Here is a 22,894-nt window from a genome sequence, read left to right on the forward strand (position 1 = left end):
GAGAAGATCCGTAGATTCTCCCGTTGGGTGGCGAGGCAGAGCAGGAGACGTGACCAGCTGACCCTCGGCACTGGAGACTGAGGCGACTGTGGAGGCGGATGCAGAGACGAGAAGAGAGGAGCTGTATCTTCGCCACTGGAAGTCTGTGGTCCCCCCAGGAGGAGCCCGTAGGGACCCGGGCCACTGGGACTTAGGCGGGCCCTTGAAGACGGCGGTCAAGAAGGAGTCCAAGGTCAAGTGCCAGAGGGAAGTCTCTTACCAGTCCAAGGTCACACATCGCGGGATCACCACTTGCCAGTCCGAAGTCACACACCAGAGAATCACCACTTGCCAATCCGAAGTCAATACCAGGAATCACCGCTAGCCGATCCGAAGTCAGAAACCAGGAACACCAAGACAAGACAGGACAGATCCAAAGCACAGGAAGACTCACCGAATCAAGCAGACCTGACGAACGAAGGACGGTGCCAAGTCAAGGAATGAGCAGAGGAAGCTGGCTTTTATACTTCTCCTGCTCTGGCTGATAGGGAACAGCTGCAGCTGGTTAAAGGGATCAGGTCCCTTTAAATCAGCCAAGGAGGCGCGGCCTCGCGCCTAAAGATGGTGGTGGCCATCTTGGATTTCCTCCGCGGAGGAAAACGCTGCTAGATGCTGCGAGGGGGGAGCAGGGACGGCTCCCCCTGCGGTGAGCAGCACGGGGCCCATGCCGGAGCGACGGGCCTCAAGTCGGGACCTTCCCCTGGGACTCCCGCGGTGGTTCGCCGTCGCGGGCAAGGTAGGGGGACCGCGGTCGTGGCCTACCACGGCCGCGGAACACAACAGGGAGGTTGAGCGAGGGGGTCAGTGCTGACCCCGTCTCAACCCGGGGCTGCCAGTCGAGTTGGCCCCGACCCCCTTCAAAACGTGAAACAAATATGCACCCATGTAGCGAAGGGCCCAGCTCTCCCCACCAAGTCCCTCCATTTAAATAAAGGCTGCAGCCCCCCCTTCCCATCCCTGCCCCTCACCCCCCCCCCTCGAAATGCCAGTTCCAGTGATGCTCCCCAATTAAAAAAACCCCAAAACTAATGGTCCCAGGCCCCACCCTCGAAAGGAAATCAAATTTAAGTGTTCCGGTCCCCACCCCCCTTCCCAACCTCCCTCGCACCCTCCGAGCCTAAAAGCGGATCCCGTGTCAGGGCCGGATGCAGGGCCGGCTGCGAGGGTGCACCCTGGCCCCGACGTGGGATCCACTTTTAGGTACAGGGGGCTGCGGGAGGGTGCAGAGGGTGGTGGGTGGGTTTGAATGTAGGGACTTTTTTGGGGGGGGGGGCCGGGGGGTATTGATATCAACGGCCAGGGCCACATTTTATTGTGTGCTTTGGGGAAGGAAGAAGGGGGGGGGCAGGGCTGTTGCTGTGCGGTTCTTTTTTTAACGTTTATAAACATTTTGGGTGTGTCAGGGCCACCTTGAGTGGCGGCTCCGGGTTGAGACGGGGGTCAGCACTGACTCCTGCTCAAACTCCCCGTTTTGGCCGCGACTTTATATTTATTTTTTTTCTGTCACTTTAAATGTGCGCCGGAAGGTTCGGGACCCGTCTTAGGTTCCTGGGCCTCCTGCCACACATCTAATGCATTTCAAATAGGTGTAGATATTTTATTGTGGCTGCCCACCTTTTCAGTTGGCTGCGATGAAACATTTACATAAAATTGACTAGTAATGACCTTCTTTGCATACGATTTGCATTAATGCAAATCACATGCAAGAAGGTCATTGAAATAGGGGCTGGCATCTGGGTGGGTAAATCACACGGTAAGTTAACTAGCTAGCTTTGAATATTTTGGAGTTGGCTGGATAACTCAACTCCTCCCAGTTACACTTCCCAGAATGCCCCTAACTTGACCAGATAAGTTCCCAAATCTTCATTTAGCTGGATAATCTTTGAGTTATCCGGGTAAATGCTTTTGAATATGGACTTCGAGGACATCATCCACATGAAGTGAGATCTTGTGCTGGATCCCATCTATCTGAAGGCCTTGAATATCATCTGCTTCTCATATTAATTGGGCTAGGGGTTCAATTTTGATATTAGAATAGCAACGGGGAGAGAGGGCAATGCTGACCTGTCCCTTTCCTTATCTGAAAAGACTCTGAAAGATGTCGTTCACTATTATCTCAACTGTTGGAGGATGTATGCAGAAACTGTATATTCTTGATAAACTTTGGAGGTAAACCAAAACACTTTTAAGTGCATAAAATAGATATGATCCACTAAGTCTATCTGATGCTTTATTTGTGTCTCAAGCTAATAACAGGACTGGAATCTTTTTCTTATTATTGAAGTCAGATTAAACAGTCTCCTTGCAGTGCACACTGATGACCTGCCCTTAATGAATCCTGTCTGATCGCCATTCATTATAAAAGTTTGCACCTTTTCAAGACTCAGTTGTGCAAGATCTTTGCATACATTTAGCTTCTGCATTAAGGAGTAAGACAGGTCTGTATGACTCACAGCTATATTTATCCTTTTTTTTTTGTGAATAAGTATAATAATAATTGCATCTAGCACAGTGTTTCCCGAGTCTTGAGATCTGATTAGTTATGCCACAGAAAAAAAAGTCACCAATGCCTAAAGATCAAAATCAGGCCAACCCTCTGGCTTTTAAACATGTAGGAGCTCCTTTCTGGGAACATGTGTAATCATTAATGCCTCTTCCTCCTAGCTACAGCAAGGCCCCCCCCCCCCCCCCCCCCGAGTATGGTAATTAATGGCCAGCATTCAGGGCATGGAGAGCTGGGCCCCACTTTGTTGGCAGTGACAGCAAAGCATCTCCTTAACTTCCCCCTCCCCAGCTTCCCACTTTGAGTCCTTCCAGTCTCTGTCTCATCTCCCGGCTGAGTGAAACAGGGAGAGCATGCACCGAGCACTGGTTGCGACTCATTCTGAGTGTCGCGAGCGGCAGCGAAGGCGTCCCAGCAGTCACATGCAGTAGCCAAGGTAAGTAAGTGAGCTGGCTGCCCGCATCAGACAGCTTCTCCCGTCTCCTGCATTTACACATAAAGGGAACTGGCCCATTGTGGAAAGTTCCCTTTGGAGCCGAAGCAGTATCAAGTGCGAAAAAATGTGCATGCAGACTGGCGCGCTTTTTTTTTTTTTTTTTTCCCAACGTGTGCAGATCCCCCCCCCCCCCCCGGGCACCTGGACGCGCCAGGGATAAATTGTGCATTCCTAGGGCGCCTTAGGGAGATATGGCTGTGCGTGGGTTAGGAAAACGGACGCTAAATTAATGCGCGACCTTTTTCCCTAACCCGCCCACAGCCACAGGTTAGAAAAAAACGGACACTCGTAAATTGTTTCGGTTCTCCTAACCTTGCTGCCGTCAAGATTTTTTTTTTTCTTTATGCTACTTCCTGTGGTTCCTCCTGTTTAGTAACCGGAGGAACTACAGAAAGCAGTAATTTCTGCTTTTTTTATTTTTTTTGAAAGCCCTTGATGTGCGTTAAGACTTACCGTTAGCTCCGGGGCTGGCATTAATTCTTGCCACGTAAAAAATGCGCGCATCGGGCACACGTTGATTTTTTTTTTTGCATCGAGAGCAATAGCTGATAGCCTCATCTACACGGCATTTGCATGCGATGAGCGCTATCAGCTACGCGCGTTGTGGACGCGATTAATCCCCCTTTTTGCTCATCTGGTGTCAGTCTAGCATGTCCAAAGCGCACGTGCAGTCAGGGGCTAACCCGTGCGCTAGCCTGAGCGCATGATATTGCCTCGGCACCTTTTGTTTTAAAATTTGGAAGAGAGACTGGTTGGGCTTTCAGTGCTTCCCTGGGTCTTCTTTTGACCGTATGAATCCTCTCCGTTTCTGCATTGCCTGTCCTGTGGAGGTCTGTGTGCCACACGACATTTTTGTTAATGTAGATGTGCCTCGGTCTTCAAAAGACTGGGAAATGCTGGTGTAGCAGACAAAGGAACTTTGAAGGTCTGATAGCAGTCCTGATGATGACAACACAGAAGGTTTCTTTCCTTCTTTGCACAGTGAACTGAAGTTGTATGCCGCGAGGAAGAGAAAGGAGCCTCTCGACTCCCGACCTTCAGCTTTTTGGAAAACATGCAGAGATTCACTTTATTGGCATAACTATCTAATTGTTGAGTTCGTGGACCCTTGAACCGGCCAGAAGATGGTGAGGCGCTAAGGGAAGGCCCACAGCGGATGTCGTAGCCGGGAGGCGGAACAACGACGGGAGACCAACAGGAACTTCACCCCTGGAAGCCCGAGGTCCCCCCCGGGAGGAGCCCTTGGGGACCCGAGCCGCTGGGACTTAGGTGCGGTCCCTGGGAGACAAGAGTCCGAAGAAAATCCCAGAAGTCCAGAGCCGGGAGGAGAGTCGGAGCCAGGAGATCGTCAGGAACTTCACCATTGGAAGCCCGAAATTCCCCCGGGAGGAGCCCTTGGGGACCCGAGCCGCTGGGACTTAGGTGCGGTCTCCTGGAGACGTTTTCACAGAGAAGTCTGAGTCAAGGCAGGCGGCAATGGAGCACGACGTGGAGACTGGCCAGTGGTCAGGGCAGGCAGCAGACAACAGAAACCAGAGACAAGCCAGGGGTCGAGACGGGCAGCAAAACAGGAAGCCAGAAGACATACCGAAGTCAGGAGCCAAGAGGACAAGGCGAGGGAAGTCTGGAGCAGGGATGGTCAAAGACGAGCTGGAGCAAAGCTGGAACAGAGCAGGCAGGAGCAGGGACAAGCAACTATCTACTCTAGTGAGGCGACCCATTGCAAGGCAGGGAAGGGAAGCTGACAGCCCGGTTTATTTATTTATTTATTTATTTATTTATTTATTTATTTATTTATTTAAGTTTTTTATATACCAACATTCAAGACAGTGGTCCCATCATGCTGGTTCACAAGAAACAGGGGTGAAATTATAATAAACTTTACCATTTAAACAATAGTGCAGAAAAGCAGTTACATAAAAAGCAGGTTAAAAGCAGGAAGGCGTCTGACGTCATCTCAGGGGGTTGAGCAAGTCTCCCGCGCTGGTCCCTTTAAATCACCAGCCCCTCGCGCCTAGGGGGGCAGAGCTAGAGCTGGAAGTCGGCGGCGTCTCCCTCGTGGAGGGAGCGCAGCGAGAAGGCCCCGACCGGGCCGGGCGCGTGCGGGGAGCGCCGGAGCCGACCAGGGAGCCTCTGGAAGGTAGGGGGACCGGCCGCGGACCTCCGCGGGCCGGAAACATAACACTAATCATTTCTTTTGTGTGCCAGCAGCATCCATAGAAAAGTGACTCTTCTCTGAGACAGGAGACCTGATCACTGAGCGGTTATATAATTGCCCTCCTTGAAATGTAAATGTGCTATGTTAACAGTAACGTTCCAGATTGATGCATGGAAAGCGTTATTATTACTTACCGTTTATGGTTTTGAAATCTTGCGTAGTGCAGTACAAAACTTTCCTGCATTGCTTGTATTTCCACTTACATGTGGTACTTTTGAAATGCTGTCCATTGCTCATTAGGGGCCTCATTTACTAAGTATTACTAGCAATGGTAACATGGAATAGACTTAGTTTTTGGGTACTTGCCAGGTTCTTGTGGCCTGGTTTGGCCACTGTTGGAAACAGGATGCTGGGCTTGATGGACCCTTGGTCTGACCCAGTATGGCATGTTCTTATGCTCTTATAGAAGCATAATGGGAGAAAAGCCTTAGTAAATCAGGCCCTAGGTTTGAAGAAATACCCAATTTACAGCACTCTAACTCTTTAAAACCAATAGTTTGCTTTCTGAAGCATTTCCACAGTGTGCCAGGTATCGTTCTTAATCCTGCCCATCAAAAATTAGCGGGCATCTGATGTTTTCTGGGTTGATCAACTAATCATTTATGTAAGGAAGGAAGTCATATGCTGAAACCGTTGTAAAACAGCAGCTAGCTATTCTGCCTTTCTTAGGAGATCTGGAAACTTATCTCCTTGGCGGGTTGCCTTTGATATTAAGATGGAATGATTTTGTCAGGTTACGTGGAAGCAAGGCACATAAAAAGCAGCTGATGCAGATCGAGTAAGTGGTTGCATCAGCCTGCTTGCAAGGATCAGGAAAAAAATGTAGCACTTTGAGTTAAAACGGCAAGAGTATTTGAGGGAGGGGAATGGCTTAACTTTGTTGGCACACTCAAACAATGTAGGCAAGTGGAAACTAATGTGAACCCACCAATCAAAATTACTTCCACCAATAATTTTCAAAAATCTGTAAATCTCACACAATAGCCGAATTATACTTCAAAAGGAGGAAAAGACCTCATAATCCAGCGTGCATTATTTAATGACATGCTTAAGATAATTCAATCAATGTCAAAAACCTCCAAAACCTCCGAAAATTTTATTCACTGCAAAAATATTTATTTTTCTTTTTTTCTTTATCTGAAAAATATAAAATTTACTTATCTTAGTATGTATTCAGAATTTTTGAAATGCTCATATTGAACCACCACACTGCCGATGTTGGCCAGCGTTTAGCTGTTGTAGTTGCTTCAGGGCGATATATAACTCATTCAAGGCGGTATCTACAAAATAAGAACACATCAGTATCTACTTCTATAGTGCAGATTAATTCAAACAATGCAGTATATAGTCACAATATTGAAAAATTCAGCACCTCTCATAATTAGAGCAACCTGCTCTCTTACCGGCTTGTTCTTACAAAACGCCACATGCGCAATGGAGATAAACATACCACAATTTCATATGCATGTTTCCTTGCCACAGATTCAGATTGCGACCTTATCAATTACAAAATCATCTTCCATAATTTGACACTGAAACTTTAGAATTCTTTTGATGAACAAATAAGTGAAACTGAAATTCATGCAGTCTATTATTGCTTGAGTCTAAACATTATTTCCACACTAAGATGTGCCATCAGCATCTCATTGACCTAAAGTCATCTAATTGAAATATATGATCCAATAACAAATTATCAGAGATGAATTGCAAAAATACGTTACAAAAAGAGGACACTAATCAGACCATGTGGCTCAAGAGAATTCAGTCTGTAAATCCAGCGTTGCTCCAATTGAGTCAATAATTTATATCGATTTGTCTCTTGTCTTGATCTATTGCAAAATACCTCAAATTTGAAAAATGTTTGTCCTAAACATTGGGAAACGATTGGTGCTTCCATTTTCCATCTTTTGAGGCAACCATTTTGTATTGTAATAAATGGATTCTTAATGTTCGATTGGTCTTCCCAATATATATTTACAGACGTGGACACTGAATTATGTAGGCCACATAGTTGGAAGCACACGCTGTAAATTGCTTTAAAACATATTTCTGCTGATCAAATAGGTTCACACAGGCACACACACACACACAGGCTATCTCTCACTCTTATGTGCTGAGTCTCGCACAGACACATGCTGTTTCTCTCCTCCCAGAAGCACAAGTGACAGCAGAAGCTTTAGCCTGTCCTCCTCCAGCCCCTTTGGCTGACAGGGCTCATTCTCTTTTTTGGGGCCATGGGGGCTGACACTGTGCCTCTTCAAATTTGGCTCGCACTGCTCCTCCTCAGTCTCCCGCGACTTTGCCTACTTACAACAGCAACATGGAATCTTGTTCCCATGCAGGTTCACCTTGCTGATAAAGAGAGGCCCATACATTGTGCGTGGCCCCCCACCCCCCCACCCCCATTCACCGGGGTTTTTTCTACATGGAGGCTTAGTGCTGCAATCAGCTCTGCTGCTGCGTTCTGCCTGGGCTTGAAAATGCTGACAGCCTGGGTGGAGGAGGAGATTTCTGCATTCTATTGGAGCAGAGGAGGGGGAGAGAAGAGTAGTCGCACCAGTAGAGATCAGGGAGCATGGTATTCTGGCTGCAGAGGTGGCAACACACCAGTTTATGCTTTGTGACACAGTGGTGTGTCATAACACATCGGTTGAGAATGACTGGACTAGAAGATACTCCATGAAGCTAATAGGTAGCATATCTAAAATAAATCGAGAACACATTTTTCTCACAGGACAAGCAGGATGGTAGTCCTCACATATGGGTGACATCACAGGATGGAGCCCAATCACGGAACACTTTGTCAAAGTTTCTAGAACTTTGACTGGCACCTACTGGGCATGCCCAGGGTGGCACTAACCCTGCAACCAGCAGGGGTCCCCCTTCAGTCTTCTTTTTTCCACGCAGCAGTAGCCACGCGGGTTAAGGAGCTCTAAAGAGATTCTTGACAGGAATTTTCCTCACGGAACTTCTTCACTATTCTTCGTAAATTAATACCCCACATGGGTCCCCCTATTGATTTTTCACGTCCGTGGTGATCCGGTAAGTTTTTTACCTGATTCCGATCGATTCCCGTCGAGTTCTGCCCTCACAGCCTACTGGCCATCGACTGCACTGTGGCTACATTTTTGAGAGGCCATGGCGTCAGGGTTCCGTCAGTGCCCGGACCACGCTCGCACAATGTCCATTACAGTCCCTCACACGGTCTGTGAATGTGCTTAGGGTGTGAGCATGATGTCCTTACTTGCACGAAATGTGCCCTAATGACACCAAAAGGTCGCAAGGCTAGAATGGAGAAGATGGAACTTCTCTTTCGGTCACAAACCCCGACTCCGTCCATAGCCTCGATGTCGTCCGAGCCAACACCGTCTACGTCACGCCAATATTGTGCACCGACCGGTGTCCGACCAGCATCGACGACTCCATGGCTGTCGATCCCCTCCATTCCTCCTCAGGAGAAGGACTGAGGAGATCGTCGAGGAAAACATCGACATCGACACCGAAAACCTCAGACCATCAATGCAGGCAAGCCCTCGACGTCACCATCATCTGAGCCACCGCCGAAGAAAGCCCATCCAGAGAAGGCACCGTCCCTCTCTGAGTCCGGGTCACCGAGGCAACCCCCACCTGGACAGGTAATGGGAGCTGCGATTCCACCTTCAACGGTGGTCCCTCTGGCTACGCCTCCGCCTCCTCCTCTGGAATTGGGGCTTCATGCTCCAGGTTTCCGTGAGGAATTGGATCAGATGATTCAAGAGGCCATCGGCAGAGTGATGCAAGGATTCAAGATTCCTCTGATGCCGGTGCCGATTCCTGAACCGGCCACCGATCCAATTCCTGTAGTGCTGGCACCGCTACTAACAAGGATGGAAGCGCTGCTCGCCGCTTTTCCTCCGATGGATCTGGGGGCGCCGATGGCCCCAGTGCCCTCCTCCCCAATTCCTCTCTCATTGACAGAAGAAGGGGAAACACTGTTATTCCTTCCTCCATTGGGAGTCCTACCGATGCCTCAGCCATCGATGTCACCGATAGTGTCTTTGCTGCCATCGGTGCCTCCGATCTGTCCATCGATGCCCTCGGTGCCTCCATCGGTGCCTCCAGTTAATCCCTCGTTGCCTTCGGTGCCTAAACCAGGACCTTCACGGATACCAACATTCTGTCCCTCTGAGGATCCTAGGGGGGCCGGTGATGCACCCTATGATCCATGGACCAATGATGCGACCCAGGATACCGATGACTTGCCATCACCACCCTCTAATACCGAAAGCAGGAAGTGTTCTCCTCCAGAGGACTTGTTCTTCATTAATTTTGTGAAGGAAATGTCTGAATTGGTTCCATTCCAACTTCAGACAGAACAGGATGCTAGACACCAGATGATGGAACTTCTACAATTTCTGGATGCTCCTAAAGAAATCACATCTATCCCTATCCATGATGTTCTCTTGGATCTTCTAAAGAAGAATTGGGAGCACCCTGATTCGGTAGCACCAGTCAACCGGAAAGCAGACACCACATACCTAGTCCAGTCAACTCCAGGTTTCCAGAAAACTCAATTGGATCACCATTCAGTGGTTGTTGAGTCAGCCCAAAAGAAGGCCCGATGCTCCAAGCCTCATTCCTCTTTCCCTCCAGGGCAGGAGCAAAAGTTCTTGGATGCAGTAGGTCGGCGTGTCTTTCACAGTTCAATGCTTATCTCCCGCATTGCCTCTTACCAACTCCAAATGACCCAGTACAACAGGGTCCTCTTTAAGCAAATGTAGGACTTTGCTGAGTCTCTGTCTCAGCAGTTCCAAGAGCAATTACATGCCCTGGCTCAAAAAGGATTAGAAGCGGGCAAACATGAAATAAGATCAGCATATGACATTTTTTACACCACTTCCAGGGTATCAGCAGCAGCTATTTCTGCAAGGAGGTGGGCCTGGCTAAAGTCTTTGGACCTACGACCTGAGGTCCAGGACAGACTATCCGATTTGCCTTGCACTGGTGACAATCTTTTTGATGAACAGATACAGCAAGCAGTGGCACAGCTCAAAGATCACCATGAGACTCTTCGCCAACTCTCCTTGTTGCCTTCTGAATATTCTGCTAAGCAAACATTCAAAAAGGATTCCAAAAAGTCTTTCTACTGCCAAAGGAAGTCATATCCTCCACCATCCAAAGGTCGCTCTACTAAGCCTTACCAGAAAGGCCAGTCCAGGCAACCTCGTAGGCAAAAAACACAGACAACCCCTCAGCCAGGTCCAGCGTCTGGTTTTTGACTCTTTCCTAGAGAGCACCATTCAGCCTCCACTATTGCATGTACCAGTGGGAGGTCGATTGTGCCACTTCAGCAACATCTGGCACACAATCACCTCAGACCAGTGGGTGCTTACCATAGTCACTCAAGGTTATCACCTCAACTTTCTCTCCATCCCACCGGACTCCCCACCTCGGCTGACGTGGGGAACATCCGACCACTCATCACTCCTGGATCAGGAAGTCTCCCTTCTCCTCCGATCCAGAGCAATCGAACCAGTGCCCTACTCCCAACAGGGCCTCGGATTCTATTCTCGGTACTTGCTAATCCCAAAAAAGTTAGGTGGCGTTCGCCCGATACTAGACCTTTGCGCCTTAAACAAGTACCTACAAAGAGAAATGTTCAAGATGGTAACCTTGGGTTCCCTCCTTCCCCTTCTGCAAAGGGAAGAATGGCTCTACTCTCTAGACCTCCAGGACGCTTACACACACATCACAATAACTCCGTCTCATCGCAAATTTCTGCGATTCCTGGTAGGCCCAAAGCACTATCAATACCGAATGCTACCATTTGGCCTGGCATCTGCACCACGAGTCTTCACCAAGTGCCTTGTAGTGGTAGCAGCATTCCTCAGGACTCAAGGTATCCACGTCTACCCCTACCTCGACAATTGGTTGATCAGGGCTCCCACCCAGCAAGCTGCTCTGACGTCCCTATGTCTCACCTTGCATACCCTGATCTCCCTAGGGTTTCTCATCAATTACCCAAAGTCCAGCTTAGTCCCATCACAAACCCTGTCGTTCATAGGAGCAGACCTGGACACCTTCAAAGCAAAAGCATTTCTTCCTCGAGAATGAGCTCTCACTCTCACTTCTCTTGCCCATCAACTGCAGTCTCAACAATGCTCAAGTGCACGCCACTTCCTAATCTTGCTGGGACACATGGCGTCCTCAGTACATGTCACTCCAATGGCTTGTCTCGCCATGAGAGTCATGCAGTGGACTCTAAGGTCACAGTGGATTCAATCATCTCAACCATTGTCCACATCACCAACCCACTTCGTCTGTCTCTGGCTTGGTGGAAAAATCAGTCCAATCTTCTCCAAGGCCTTCCTTTCCAGGCTCCAGATCCTCAAATAACCCTTACAACCGATGCCTCCAACCTCGGCTGGGGAACACATGTTGCCAATCTACAAACTCAAGGGACCTGGTCTCCAGAGGAAGCCAAACACCAAATAAATTTCCTGGAACTACGAGCAATCAGATATGCTCTCAGGGTGTTTCAGGATCGCCTTTCCAACCAGGTCATCCTGATTCAAAGAGAGACAACCAGGTGGCCATGTGGTACATCAACAAGCAAGGGGGAACGGGCTCCTACCTTCTGTGTCAGGAAGCTGCACAGATATGGGCGGAGGCCCTTTCGCACTCGATGTACCTCAAGGCCACCTACTTGCCGGGAGTGGACAATGTGTTGGCAGACAAGCTGAGTCGCACCTTTCAGCCGCACAAGTGGTCCCTCAATCCCACAGTAGCAGACTCAATATTCCAACGTTGAGGTTACCCTCACATAGACCTCTTTGCGTCACCTCAAAACCGCAAAGTAGAGAACCTTTGCTCTCTCAATCTCAGCCATCACTCACTACCAAGAGATATGTTCTCCCTCTCATGGGCCACCAGTCTCCTATATGCATTCCCTCCACTTCCACTTATTTCAAAGACTCTCGTGAAGTTACGTCAGGACAAGGGAAACATGATCCTGATAGCCCCTCACTGGCCACGCCAAGTGTGGTTTCTGATTCTCTAGGACCTCTCCATTCTCAGGCACATTCCCCTGGGAAAGGACCCGCTTCTGATCACTCAGAACAACGGGTGCCTACGCCACCCCAATCTTCAGGCCTTGTCTCTGACTGCCTGGATGTTGAAAGGTTAATTCTTCAGCCACTCAACCTTTGGAGCTAGTTTCCCGTGTCTTGATTGCTTCACGAAAGCCTTTCACAAGAAAATCTTATTATTACAAATGGAACAGGTTTAAGTTATGGTGTTCTTCCCTGTCCCTTGATCCTTTCACTTGTTCCACCACGAAGTTTCTAGACTATCTCTGGCACTTGTCAGAATCAGGTCTAAAAACTTCTTCCATCAGGGTGCATGTCAGTGCGGTAGCTGCCTTCAATAAAGGTGTTGTGGATGTTCCCATTTCAGTACAACCCCTTGTAACACGTTTTCTGAAGGGCTTGCTCCACCTCAAGCCTCCATTGCGCCCTCCGGCCCCCTCTTGGGACCTCAACCTGGTTTTGGGTCGGCTCATGAGACCACCATTTGAGCCTCTCCAATCTTGTGATCTTCGCTATCTCACATGGAAAGTGATTTTTCTTTTGGCAATCACATCCGCTCGCAGAGTTAGTGAGTTACAGGCTCTAGTCACCTACCTGCCTTACACTAAACTTCTGCACGACCGGGTAGTACTCCACACTCACCCTAAGTTTTTGCCTAAGGTAGTATCCGAGTTTCACATTAATCAATCCATTATACTACCCACCTTCTTTCTCAGGCCCCATTCCAATCCAGGAGAACAGGCTCTGCATACCCTTGACTGTAAATGATCTCTAGCATTTTATCTAGACCGTACAGCTGCCCACAGGAAAGGCACTCAATTTTTTGGTTCTTTCGATTCCATCAGATTGGGTCAACCTGTGGGTAAGCAGACTCTCTCCTCCTGGTTAGCGGCTTGCATTTCCTTTTGCTATCAGCAAGCAGACATTCCACTTCAAGACCGTGTTAAAGCACACTCTGTCAGGGCCATGGCAACTGCAGTAGCGCACCTTCGCTCAGTGCCGCTTCATGATATTTGTAGGGCTGCTACCTGGAGTTCTCTCCATACCTTTGCAGCCCATTATTGTTTAGACAAGCCTGGCAGACAAGATTCCATCTTCGGCCAGTCTGTTTTGCGTAACCTATTTGCAACTTCATGTACCAACACCCTTCCACCTACCCATTAGGGTTTAGGATGCCCTCTACCAAATTCTGCCCCAGTTTTTGTGCCTGTTGCACGTCTTAGGTACATTTGGTGCATACCTCAGACATCCTCAGCTCGGTACTCACCCATGTGTGAGGACTACCATCCTGTTTGTCCTGCGAGAAAGCAGAAGTTGCTTACCTGTAACAGGTGTCCTCACAGGACAGCAGGATGTTAGTCCTCACGAAACCCACCCGCCACCCCATGGTGTTGGGTTCTATACGTTTTCTTATTTTATTTTTTGCACTTACTTTAGCTTTTAAACAAGACTGAAGGGGGACCCCTGCTGGTTGCAGGGTTAGTGCCACCCTTGGCATGCCCAGTAGGTGCCAGTCAAAGTTCTAGAAACTTTGACAAAAGTATTCCATGATTGGGCTCCATCCTGTGATGTCACCCATATGTGAGGACTAACATCCTGCTGTCCTGTGAGAACACCTGTTACAGGTGCTCTGCAGGTGGCATCCCATGTGCTTCAGCTAGATTATCGCAGGATGATAAAGCATGGTGCGATCTCCTTTATAATGAAAAGGGCTTCAGTATATAAATTAAATTTATCATAAAAGGCTAGGCATCCGAAAAAGAAATGAGAAAATTACATTAAAAACACAGTTCATAAGCACAGTCCGAAACACAGTTCACAAACATGAATTTGAAGTTTGACCAGGCTCATGTTTTATTTGCAGAAATTTGCTCTTAGTAATGACAGTCAGAAATGTGTGAGAGCTTGAATTTATTTTAATCGAAAACCTTACCCACAAAAGAGAGCACATGGGAGACTTCCTGTCTTATCTGTCACAAATAGAAACATCTCCAAATCTGTACACTAAATACAACTTTATTTATAGATTCCATGCATATTATGGCATAAAATGTTTCATTCAAATCGATATCTGTCATACATTTACACAACAACATGGTAGATGATGGCAGAGAAGGACTTATTTATTTATTTGATTTCTAGTCCACCTTTCAGGCACTTCAAAGCAGATTTGTACAGCGCTGCATATGCTATAGAAATTATAAGTACTAGAAGTAGTAGATTGCATTCTTGTCTATACTGCTTTTAGCTAAAAATATAGCCATGCACATGTCAGCCATGCACATTTGACTGACTGCAAGATATTGCTCCCTATCCACTTCAGTTTCTCTTGCCTTCCCTCTTCACCCTCTACCATTTGGGTAGATGAGAAATGCACAGTCCCATACTTAAAGCAATACGCAGTCCTCCCCCTCTGATATCTTTTAAGTAACGTAACCTGTTTTTACCCCTGCCCTTTGTGGGAACAATTTTCAAACTCTCCACTTTAGATTAAAGAGCGCACCGTATATTTTAATTGGACCTGATATTTCTGAGGGTAAAAATTTAGCTGGAAAACTATGCATGGAGATTAAAAACTGCAGTCTACATACGTGTGTTTCCTACGCCAACCTAAACAGGCCCCGCAGGAGCTCCTCTCCAAGTGGCAGGAGCTACCTATGCGCCTTATGGAAAAAGGCGCTAACTTTTAGCCACATCGAAGGAAGGCAGCTTTCAACTGGCTGATTAAAGCTGTAAAATGCTTAATAGTCTGAAGTAAAATTACAACTAAGGAACTGGGTGATGCATGTCTGCTGTGTTGCTTGGATACTTAACAGCACTCACAGTCAGGGCCTAAGGAGGGAAACAAGCTAAATGTGTTCCTGCCATGAAACCTTGGCTATAGCTAGGGGAGGAAAGTCAGGAAAATTTCCCAGGGAGATTGTGGTCTTGTATTTTTGAAGCAGCTATCGAATTTTTGATGAATTTTGACCTGAACAGTTCTAGCTGCCAGCCATCTCATACAAGATTAATGCTTTTCTGACAGTGTATTTTTATTTTATTTATTTTTATTTAAAAAGGATTTATTTCCCACACCCATCAGTGTTCGGAGCAGGTTACAATAATGCATTCATAATTTAACATAAAATCCTAAGACAAAAATAAAACATTGTAGAAACTTGACAACAATAAAATGTAGAAAAAAGACCTTTAAAAATAGCTGAAAGCGGTTAAGAATATGGGACTGCTGATTAGGATTTGCAGAAATCAGCAAAAGCTTGTTTAAATAAGGAATGCTTTAAGTGTTTCTTAAGTTCTTTGGGATTGCGTATGGATCTAAGGGTTTGAGGTATGGCGTTCCATAGGATAGGTCTTGCGATGGAAAATGCACGTTCACCCGTCGCTACAAGCCTTGTGGTTTTGGGGAGGGGACTTGCAACAGAAATTGATTTCTAGATCTTAAATTTCGGGAGGGAATGTATAAGTGTGAGCTAGCAGACAGCCAAGTATTATTGTTGTTATCAATGAGGTTGTATAAGATTGATAGAATTTTATATTGTGTGCGCCATTTGATAGGTAACCAGTGTAGACTAAAAAGAATCTGGGAGATATGTCCATGTAATTTTATGTTGGATAAGAGCCGTACTGTTGCATTTTGGGACTAACTGAAGTGGCTGTATTGTGGAACAAGGGAGTGCTTAGTAAAGGGAATTGCAGTAGTCAACGCTTGTCAGTACCAATGATGGAAGAATTGTTCGGAATGCAGATGTATCTAGAAGAGGTTTGATGTGTTTTAGTAAATGGAGTTTGTAAAATGAAGATTTTATGACAGATCTTATATGACTTTGCATATCTAATTTGTACATGATGACAAGAGAGCAGTAAAGCATTTGATACTTGTCTTGAGGAACAAGTCTAGAAGTAAATCTTTTGAAAGGTTGGGAAATACAAATTTAAGAAAAAAGTTTCCTTCAGATGCTGAAATCAAATCGCTAGCAGGGCATATCTCCTTTGTCTAATATATCCACATTTGTGTGTGCTGCATTGTGAGAAGTGTTTACAGTTTTCATAGGAAAAATAATCTGAATTATTGTCTTTCTGGTCAGAAGTGTTGATTGGGTAACTGCCTTGTATTGTGGCTTCAGTGCTGGAGGAGAGTAGTAGATACCACCTCCAGAGTGTCGCAGGATGGCATAACCATGGTTGTGTTTAGATTTGGGTAGTCCACTGAGGCTAGAGCAAGGCAGGCAATGCTGGAACTCGGGAACATACTGGATCTGGGTGCGGGTAAGAGTGGACTGGAACTCGGGAACAGACTGGAGCCAGGTGTGGGTAAGAGTGAACTGGAACTCGGGAACATACTGGATCCGGGTGTGGGTAAGAGTGGACTGGAACTCGGGAACAGACTAGAGCCAGGTGTGGGTAAGAGTGAGCTGGAACTCAGGAACATACTGGATCCGGGTGCGGGTAAGAGTGGACTGGAACTCGGGAACAGACTAGAGCCGGGTGTGGGTAAGAATGAGCTGGAACTCAGGAACATACTGGATCCGGGTGCGGGTAAGAGTGGACTGGAACTCGGGAACAGACTAGAGCCGGGTGTGGGTAAGAATGAGCTGGAACTCAGGAACATACTGGATCTGGGTGCGGGTAAGAGTGGACTGGAACTCGGGAACAGACTAGAGCCGGGTGTGGGTAAGAATGAGCTGGAACTCAGGAACATACTGGATCCGGGTGCGGGTAAGAGTGGACTGGAACTCGGGAACAGACTAGAGCCGGGTGTGGGTAAGAATGAGCTGGAACTCAGGAACATACTGGATCCGGGTGCGGGTAAGAGTGGACTGGAACTCGGGAACAGACTAGAGCCGGGTGTGGGTAAGAATGAGCTGGAACTCAGGAACATACTGGATCCGGGTGCGGGTAAGAGTGAGCTGGAACTCAGGAACATACTGGATCCGGGTGTGGGTAAGAGTGAGCTGGAACTCAGGAACATACTGGATCCGGGTGCGGGTAAGAGTGAGCTGGAACTCAGGAACATACTGGATCCGGGTGTGGGTAAGAGTGAGCTGGAACTCAGGAACATACTGGATCCGGGTGCGGGTAAGAGTGAGCTGGAACTCGGGAACAGACTAGAGCCGGGTGTGGGTAAGAGTTAGCTGGGACTCAGGAACATACTGGATCCGGGTGCGGGTAAGAGTGGACTGGAACTCGGGAACAGACTGGATCCGGGTGCGGGTAAGAGTGAGCTGGAACTCAGGAACAGACTGGATCCGGGTGCGGGTAAGAGTGAGCTGGAACTCGGGAACATACTGGAGCCAGGTGTGGGTAAGAGTGAGCTGGAACTCGGGAACATACTGGATCCGGGTGCGGGTAAGAGTGAGCTGGAACTCGGGAACATACTGGATCCGGGTGCGGGTAAGAGTGAGCTGGAACTCGGGAACATACTGGATCCGGGTGCGGGTAAGAATGAGCTGGAACTCAGGAACATACTGGATCCGGGTGCGGGTAAGAGTGAGCTGGAACTCAGGAACATACTGGATCCGGGTGTGGGTAAGAGTGAGCTGGAACTCAGGAACATACTGGATCCGGGTGCGGGTAAGAGTGAGCTGGAACTCAGGAACATACTGGATCCGGGTGTGGGTAAGAGTGAGCTGGAACTCAGGAACATACTGGATCCGGGTGCGGGTAAGAGTGAGCTGGAACTCGGGAACCGACTGAAGCTGGGTGAGGGTAAGCATGGAGCTGGAACAACCGGAATAGAGACTACAGCAAGGACAGTCTAAGACAGGACAAAATAGGACAAGGACAACACAGAACATGGAACATAAAGCCTGAAGGCAACAGTACAGAAAGGCCCTGAGGGGCAAGGCAGGGAAAATCCTAGAAAGGTCACAGAGATAGAGAAGACCAGGAGGCCGGGCGTCAGAAGTAGGCCTGAATATGCCACAAGCAAGAAAGGAGTCTGGAGGCCCTAAGGCCACAGGGCAAGACTAAGAACAGCAAGACAAGGATAGCTGGGGACAGAAGGCCCGGAGGCCACAAGACCAGGCTAGGCAAGGCAGAGGTCAGAAGGTTCAAAGACCACAAGGCAAAGCAAGGTAAGACTGGATTTAGAAGGCCAAAGGCCACGAAGTGAAGCAAAGAAGGGCCTGGGAAGGCCGCAAAGCAGAAGTGCTAAAGCAAGGGGCCAGTAGGAGCTCGATGCCTAAGCATTGAGGGTTAAGTAATGCTGGAGTCTGGATGTGGTGCAGGCAGGTGAGAGGAGCTTGGCCAGCCAGAGAAATGTGCTCGTGGAAGTCCCTCTAGTGGAGGGGAGGCTGTACAGCAGCCAAAACCCAACACCTTGTATTTCACTGCCTTGTGCCATGTTAGTTTGAGGAGAAATCAAGTCTTTATGGTGGAAATGCTCTACATCCCAGTCTGTTCTCGTCACTTTTGGCACTGGAGTTTGTTCTGTATGTCTTCCTAACGTCCTCCAAAGATGTACAGGTTTTAACCCAATGAAACTTTAAAGCTTCGCTGAATCCACATTGTTCATTAAATTGCGTCAGCTGTCGCCATTTCTGTGTCATATTACTTAACATTTCTGCTGTAGCCAGCCCCTGGGCCCTTGACAGGGGAGAGGTGGGTGTGAGTCCAGTTTAAGTGGTGTTGAAGATATTGATGTGTTCCCCTTGATGGAGTTGCTTTACAAAGGCTTCTCCACAAAATGGGTGGGTTGGTGCTCCCCATGGCTTGCATTTATTGTCAAAGCAGAACAGAAAGGAAATTACTGTCTGCGTACAATCACAGTTTTTGTTCTTGCTGAATAGATGGTTTCTTCTCTCTCCTAACTCCTCAGAACTAAGGTGCTGGCTGCTTAGTGAGAATTCTAAGTGGAGCCTTCAGGGCCGGAGGGGAAATCCTTTTGTTTAGGGCTGAAAAAAAATAACTCCATCTGTGCCCGGACTACATAGATAGATCCAGAAGCGCGCTACCATCAAGCTACTATGCCAGAACCCTGGAGCAGCCTCCCTTGTCCCACTAGAGCCTGGCACCTCAGGAACGCCAGTGCCTCCTATATACAGTTCCCATTTTTCGGGTCCTGTTGGAAGGACAGAGTGGTGTTGGCTTCCAGCACTCTGCACACCTTCACGACTGCCCAGGCAATTCTTACTCCTCTCTCAGCTCTACAAGAGAAGAGATCTCAGGAAAGTCTCCAGGATCCTAGTACACCCCACGTAGGGCTGAAACACATCCTTCCAGCAGGGGTGGAAGGGATCATACCGTTTTCCTGGGTTAGGTTAATGAATTTAATTAAGTTAAGGGGCTTTACACTGCACTTCTGCTTATGAGTGTGACGCTAACATTAACATTTCTTTTCTCTTGCAGCAATCAACGAGTTTCCTGGTGATTTATTTACAGTTGAAGAACGAAAGCAAGGAGCAATTGCGTGTCATATTTTATGTGTAAGTTTTTAAAAAAAAATTATTAGCTAAACATTGCCTCTCTTAATCTGCGGAAGACAATTATCCTTTCCCTGCCTTTTTTGGGGGTTACTTTTCTGGCTAAGATGAAAAGTGTGAGTCGTGAGCTGTGGCACTGTCCTCTTGGCCTTTTGTCCGAGGGTGAGAATATGTACGATAAGGGGGAAGGGGGGGTTAACGCCCTGGCTCCTGTCCTCACTGAGGATACGAACCCTCGTTTGAATGCTGACCAAACCAGAAGGATTACACCTGCCATTAAAAAAACCCAGTAGGTATGCTGCTTATGTAAAAATCGGAGAGAGGTCAGGGAGCACAAACTCGTGATTGAATTTTACTTTTTAAGTTCTTTCACTCATTAAGAGATTTGCTTTTGCTTCCGAGCTGCCGGGAGAGCAGCATCTCATAAGCCTCGTGGAACCCTGGATTGATTTTTCCCTGGTGGAACCTGTAAGCAGAATCGCACAGAATGGAAGACGGTCTTATTATAACCGTAAAGCTTTTTACAAAATGTGCTAAAATGCTAACCCTGTTTTCCTTGCATCTTTCTCCTCCTCCCCCTTCACTGCACACCTTTGCTGAGGGATGAGATAAGGAGGGGGAAGGGAGGAAGGGCATAGGTGGGAGCAGCACAATGCTTTAAGCTGGGGGAGCACAACCAGAACTGAATTATGGGGGTGGGGGGTGGGCCTATGCTAACCCCCTTTCCTGCCCTGCCCCCATTCCTTACCCTATCCTGTGTTGTTCTTCCCCATAGTGGCTACAGAGCCCTGTACTCTCTGGCCACACTCTGTATCTGCTTTCTTTTCATTCTCCAGCTATCTGCCAAAAGTAAACAGACTTGGAGAAGCCTCAAATCTTTCCAGGGCTAGTCCAGGGGCCATGTAGTTTCCCTGTTCAAGTTAGCCTTTTTAAAGGTGCAGGGGATCACAGACTGGCTGTGATTCCAGTGTCTTCAGGCCCTCTAACTGCTGCACCTTTAAGGGTTGATTCAGATGTGATATCATACTGCTGCTAGGGGAAGGGGCCTGAGCAAAATGCAAAGGCTCCTGAGCCCCCCCCCTCTTAGCTATGCCCCTGAGCACAACTCTTATCTTTGAGGGCCACAAACAGGTTCAGTTTTCAGAATGTCCACCATGAATATTTATCAGATTATATATTTGTTTATATTTGGTGTAAGAATCAGGTAATTAGCATATCTTCATCCTCCTGAAAACCTGATCAGTTTTCAGCCTTCACATGGGAGCTCTTCTGCTCTGCTGCTTTAAGAGTAAGGCACAGGAGTGTTTATAAAAACTGCTAATGGGTATTGATTAGCTCCTAAAAATGATGTATTATACGCATATGAAGTTTATTTATAGAGCAGTCTGCTGTACCATGGTGTTTGTTAGCTCTGCACCATTCAGGTTTCCGAGCTTCCTAGGGCAATATTTCCCGTTTCATCATAATGCTTCTGCTATTTCAGTAATTTTCAACCCATTTAATCTACCACATTGCCATTAACTGTGTTGTTAAAATGGATGAGCATGTGTTTACTTTTACTGTGGATAATTTTACAGTAAAACAACAGATTAAGCTTTTTTTTTTTTTTTGCTGCCTGGAACAGATGGGCTGCATTCAGCGCCGTGATGTTGTCACGTTGGAACAAACACGATGGCATTTGCTCGTTATGCAACGTGTATGTAACCAGTGGGCTCTCTCCTTCTTTTCCGCAGGCGCTGTACATGTTCTATGCCTTGGCTATTGTGTGCGATGACTTCTTTGTCCCAGCGCTAGAAAAAATATGCGAGGTACGTAAAAAGTCACCGCAGGCTTTGTGTTGTATTGAAAATCCTAAGGGTGGCTGAGGGCTAAGAGAGAGTTCAAAGTGCCACGTCCCGGAACATGGGGGAAGCCAGATTGATAGTAAAATGGCCACATGGCACCGTCTCACTTCCGCAGCTTTACTGGGGGAATCGGAGTGTGAGCAGCCTAAATGTCACCATACAAAAGCATACAAGGAAACCCAGTGATATACATTGAATGATATGTTTATTGGTTTTTATTTTCTAGTACGAAATCATGTCCTGTTGTCCAGCAATCACACTTCTTGGTCTTCTTTTTAAAAAATGTTAGCTCTTTGATTCACTGCAGTGGTTACGTGATGACCACAGATCATGCAACACAAGCTGAGTCGGTCCTGGTTTTGTTCTGCCGTGGGCAAGGACCTGTAGACTTGCGTTAATTTATTAATGACTATTGAACCCAAAGGCCATCAGTGTTAACGGGAGAAAGCCAAAATTAACACAGCCATCTCCTTTACAATCTGGATCTTATGGGGCAACCCCCTACTGGTAATAAATGTGATGCTTCTAACACCCAATGACTTTATATTGAATAGCCCTCTTGGTGACGGGTGGCAGTGGGGGAGACTAATTTAAGTAATGTCCCAGCATAGCCAACTCTATAGGCAGTGGTGTTGAACTGCTTCCTTGGTACTTCCTTTTCAACTTTTGATCTGCTGTCTTTGTGCTCTTAAGAGTATCCCCAAATACAAACTGCTTTTCTGAGTGCACTAGACTGCTCTGACCTATGAGCGTAAAACTTAAAGTGATGCTCTCAGGGAATTTGAAAATAAATAAAAGGTGCATCTTGTTATCCTATTTGTACAGTATTAGCTGCCACTTCTCTTGTATTGTACTGGTGGACAATTTCAGTCTTCCAGAGCCTCATATTCAGGTTTTCAGAATATCAACCATAAATATGCATGAGATGTATTTCCATACAAATGTGCAAACACCTCATGCATATTCACTGTGGATAGTCTGAAATCCCGACTGGCTTGCAGCTCTGGAAGATCGGAATTGCCTACTTCTGTTGTAATGCCTTACATTTCAACCTGAAATGAAAATGCGAATGTTTCAGAGCCATGGTGTACCAAACCACAGTTACTGGCATTTCTTTACAATTGTGATGCAGCATCACAGATAGGCAAAGTAACAGATAGTCAGTAACACCTCTGCAGAGGAGCAGGTTCTGCAAGATCAGGTAGTCTGGTTACTTCGGTTTGTGTATCTTTGCTGTTGTACCCTGGTCAGTTACAATTTGCCAGCAAATTCCAGTGCCCTGCCGTGCAACTTGGGTATTCCTTTC

General features: G+C 47.3%; 1 protein-coding gene across 2 annotated transcripts in view; it reads left to right on the plus strand.

Annotated features, from left to right (window-relative positions):
• SLC24A4 (solute carrier family 24 member 4) overlaps nucleotides 1-22,894 on the plus strand; it is a 262,868-nt gene that overhangs the window by 68,439 nt on the left and 171,535 nt on the right. For both annotated transcript variants that reach the window (XM_029597828.1, XM_029597829.1), the window contains exons 3-4: nucleotides 19,671-19,747; nucleotides 21,478-21,552. In XM_029597828.1, the coding sequence (XP_029453688.1) occupies nucleotides 19,671-19,747; nucleotides 21,478-21,552 (152 nt within the window). The remainder of the gene's footprint in view (nucleotides 1-19,670; nucleotides 19,748-21,477; nucleotides 21,553-22,894) is intronic.

This window comes from Rhinatrema bivittatum, chromosome 4 (assembly GCF_901001135.1).
Source record: "Rhinatrema bivittatum chromosome 4, aRhiBiv1.1, whole genome shotgun sequence".
NCBI classification, from domain to species: Eukaryota; Metazoa; Chordata; class Amphibia; order Gymnophiona; family Rhinatrematidae; genus Rhinatrema; species Rhinatrema bivittatum.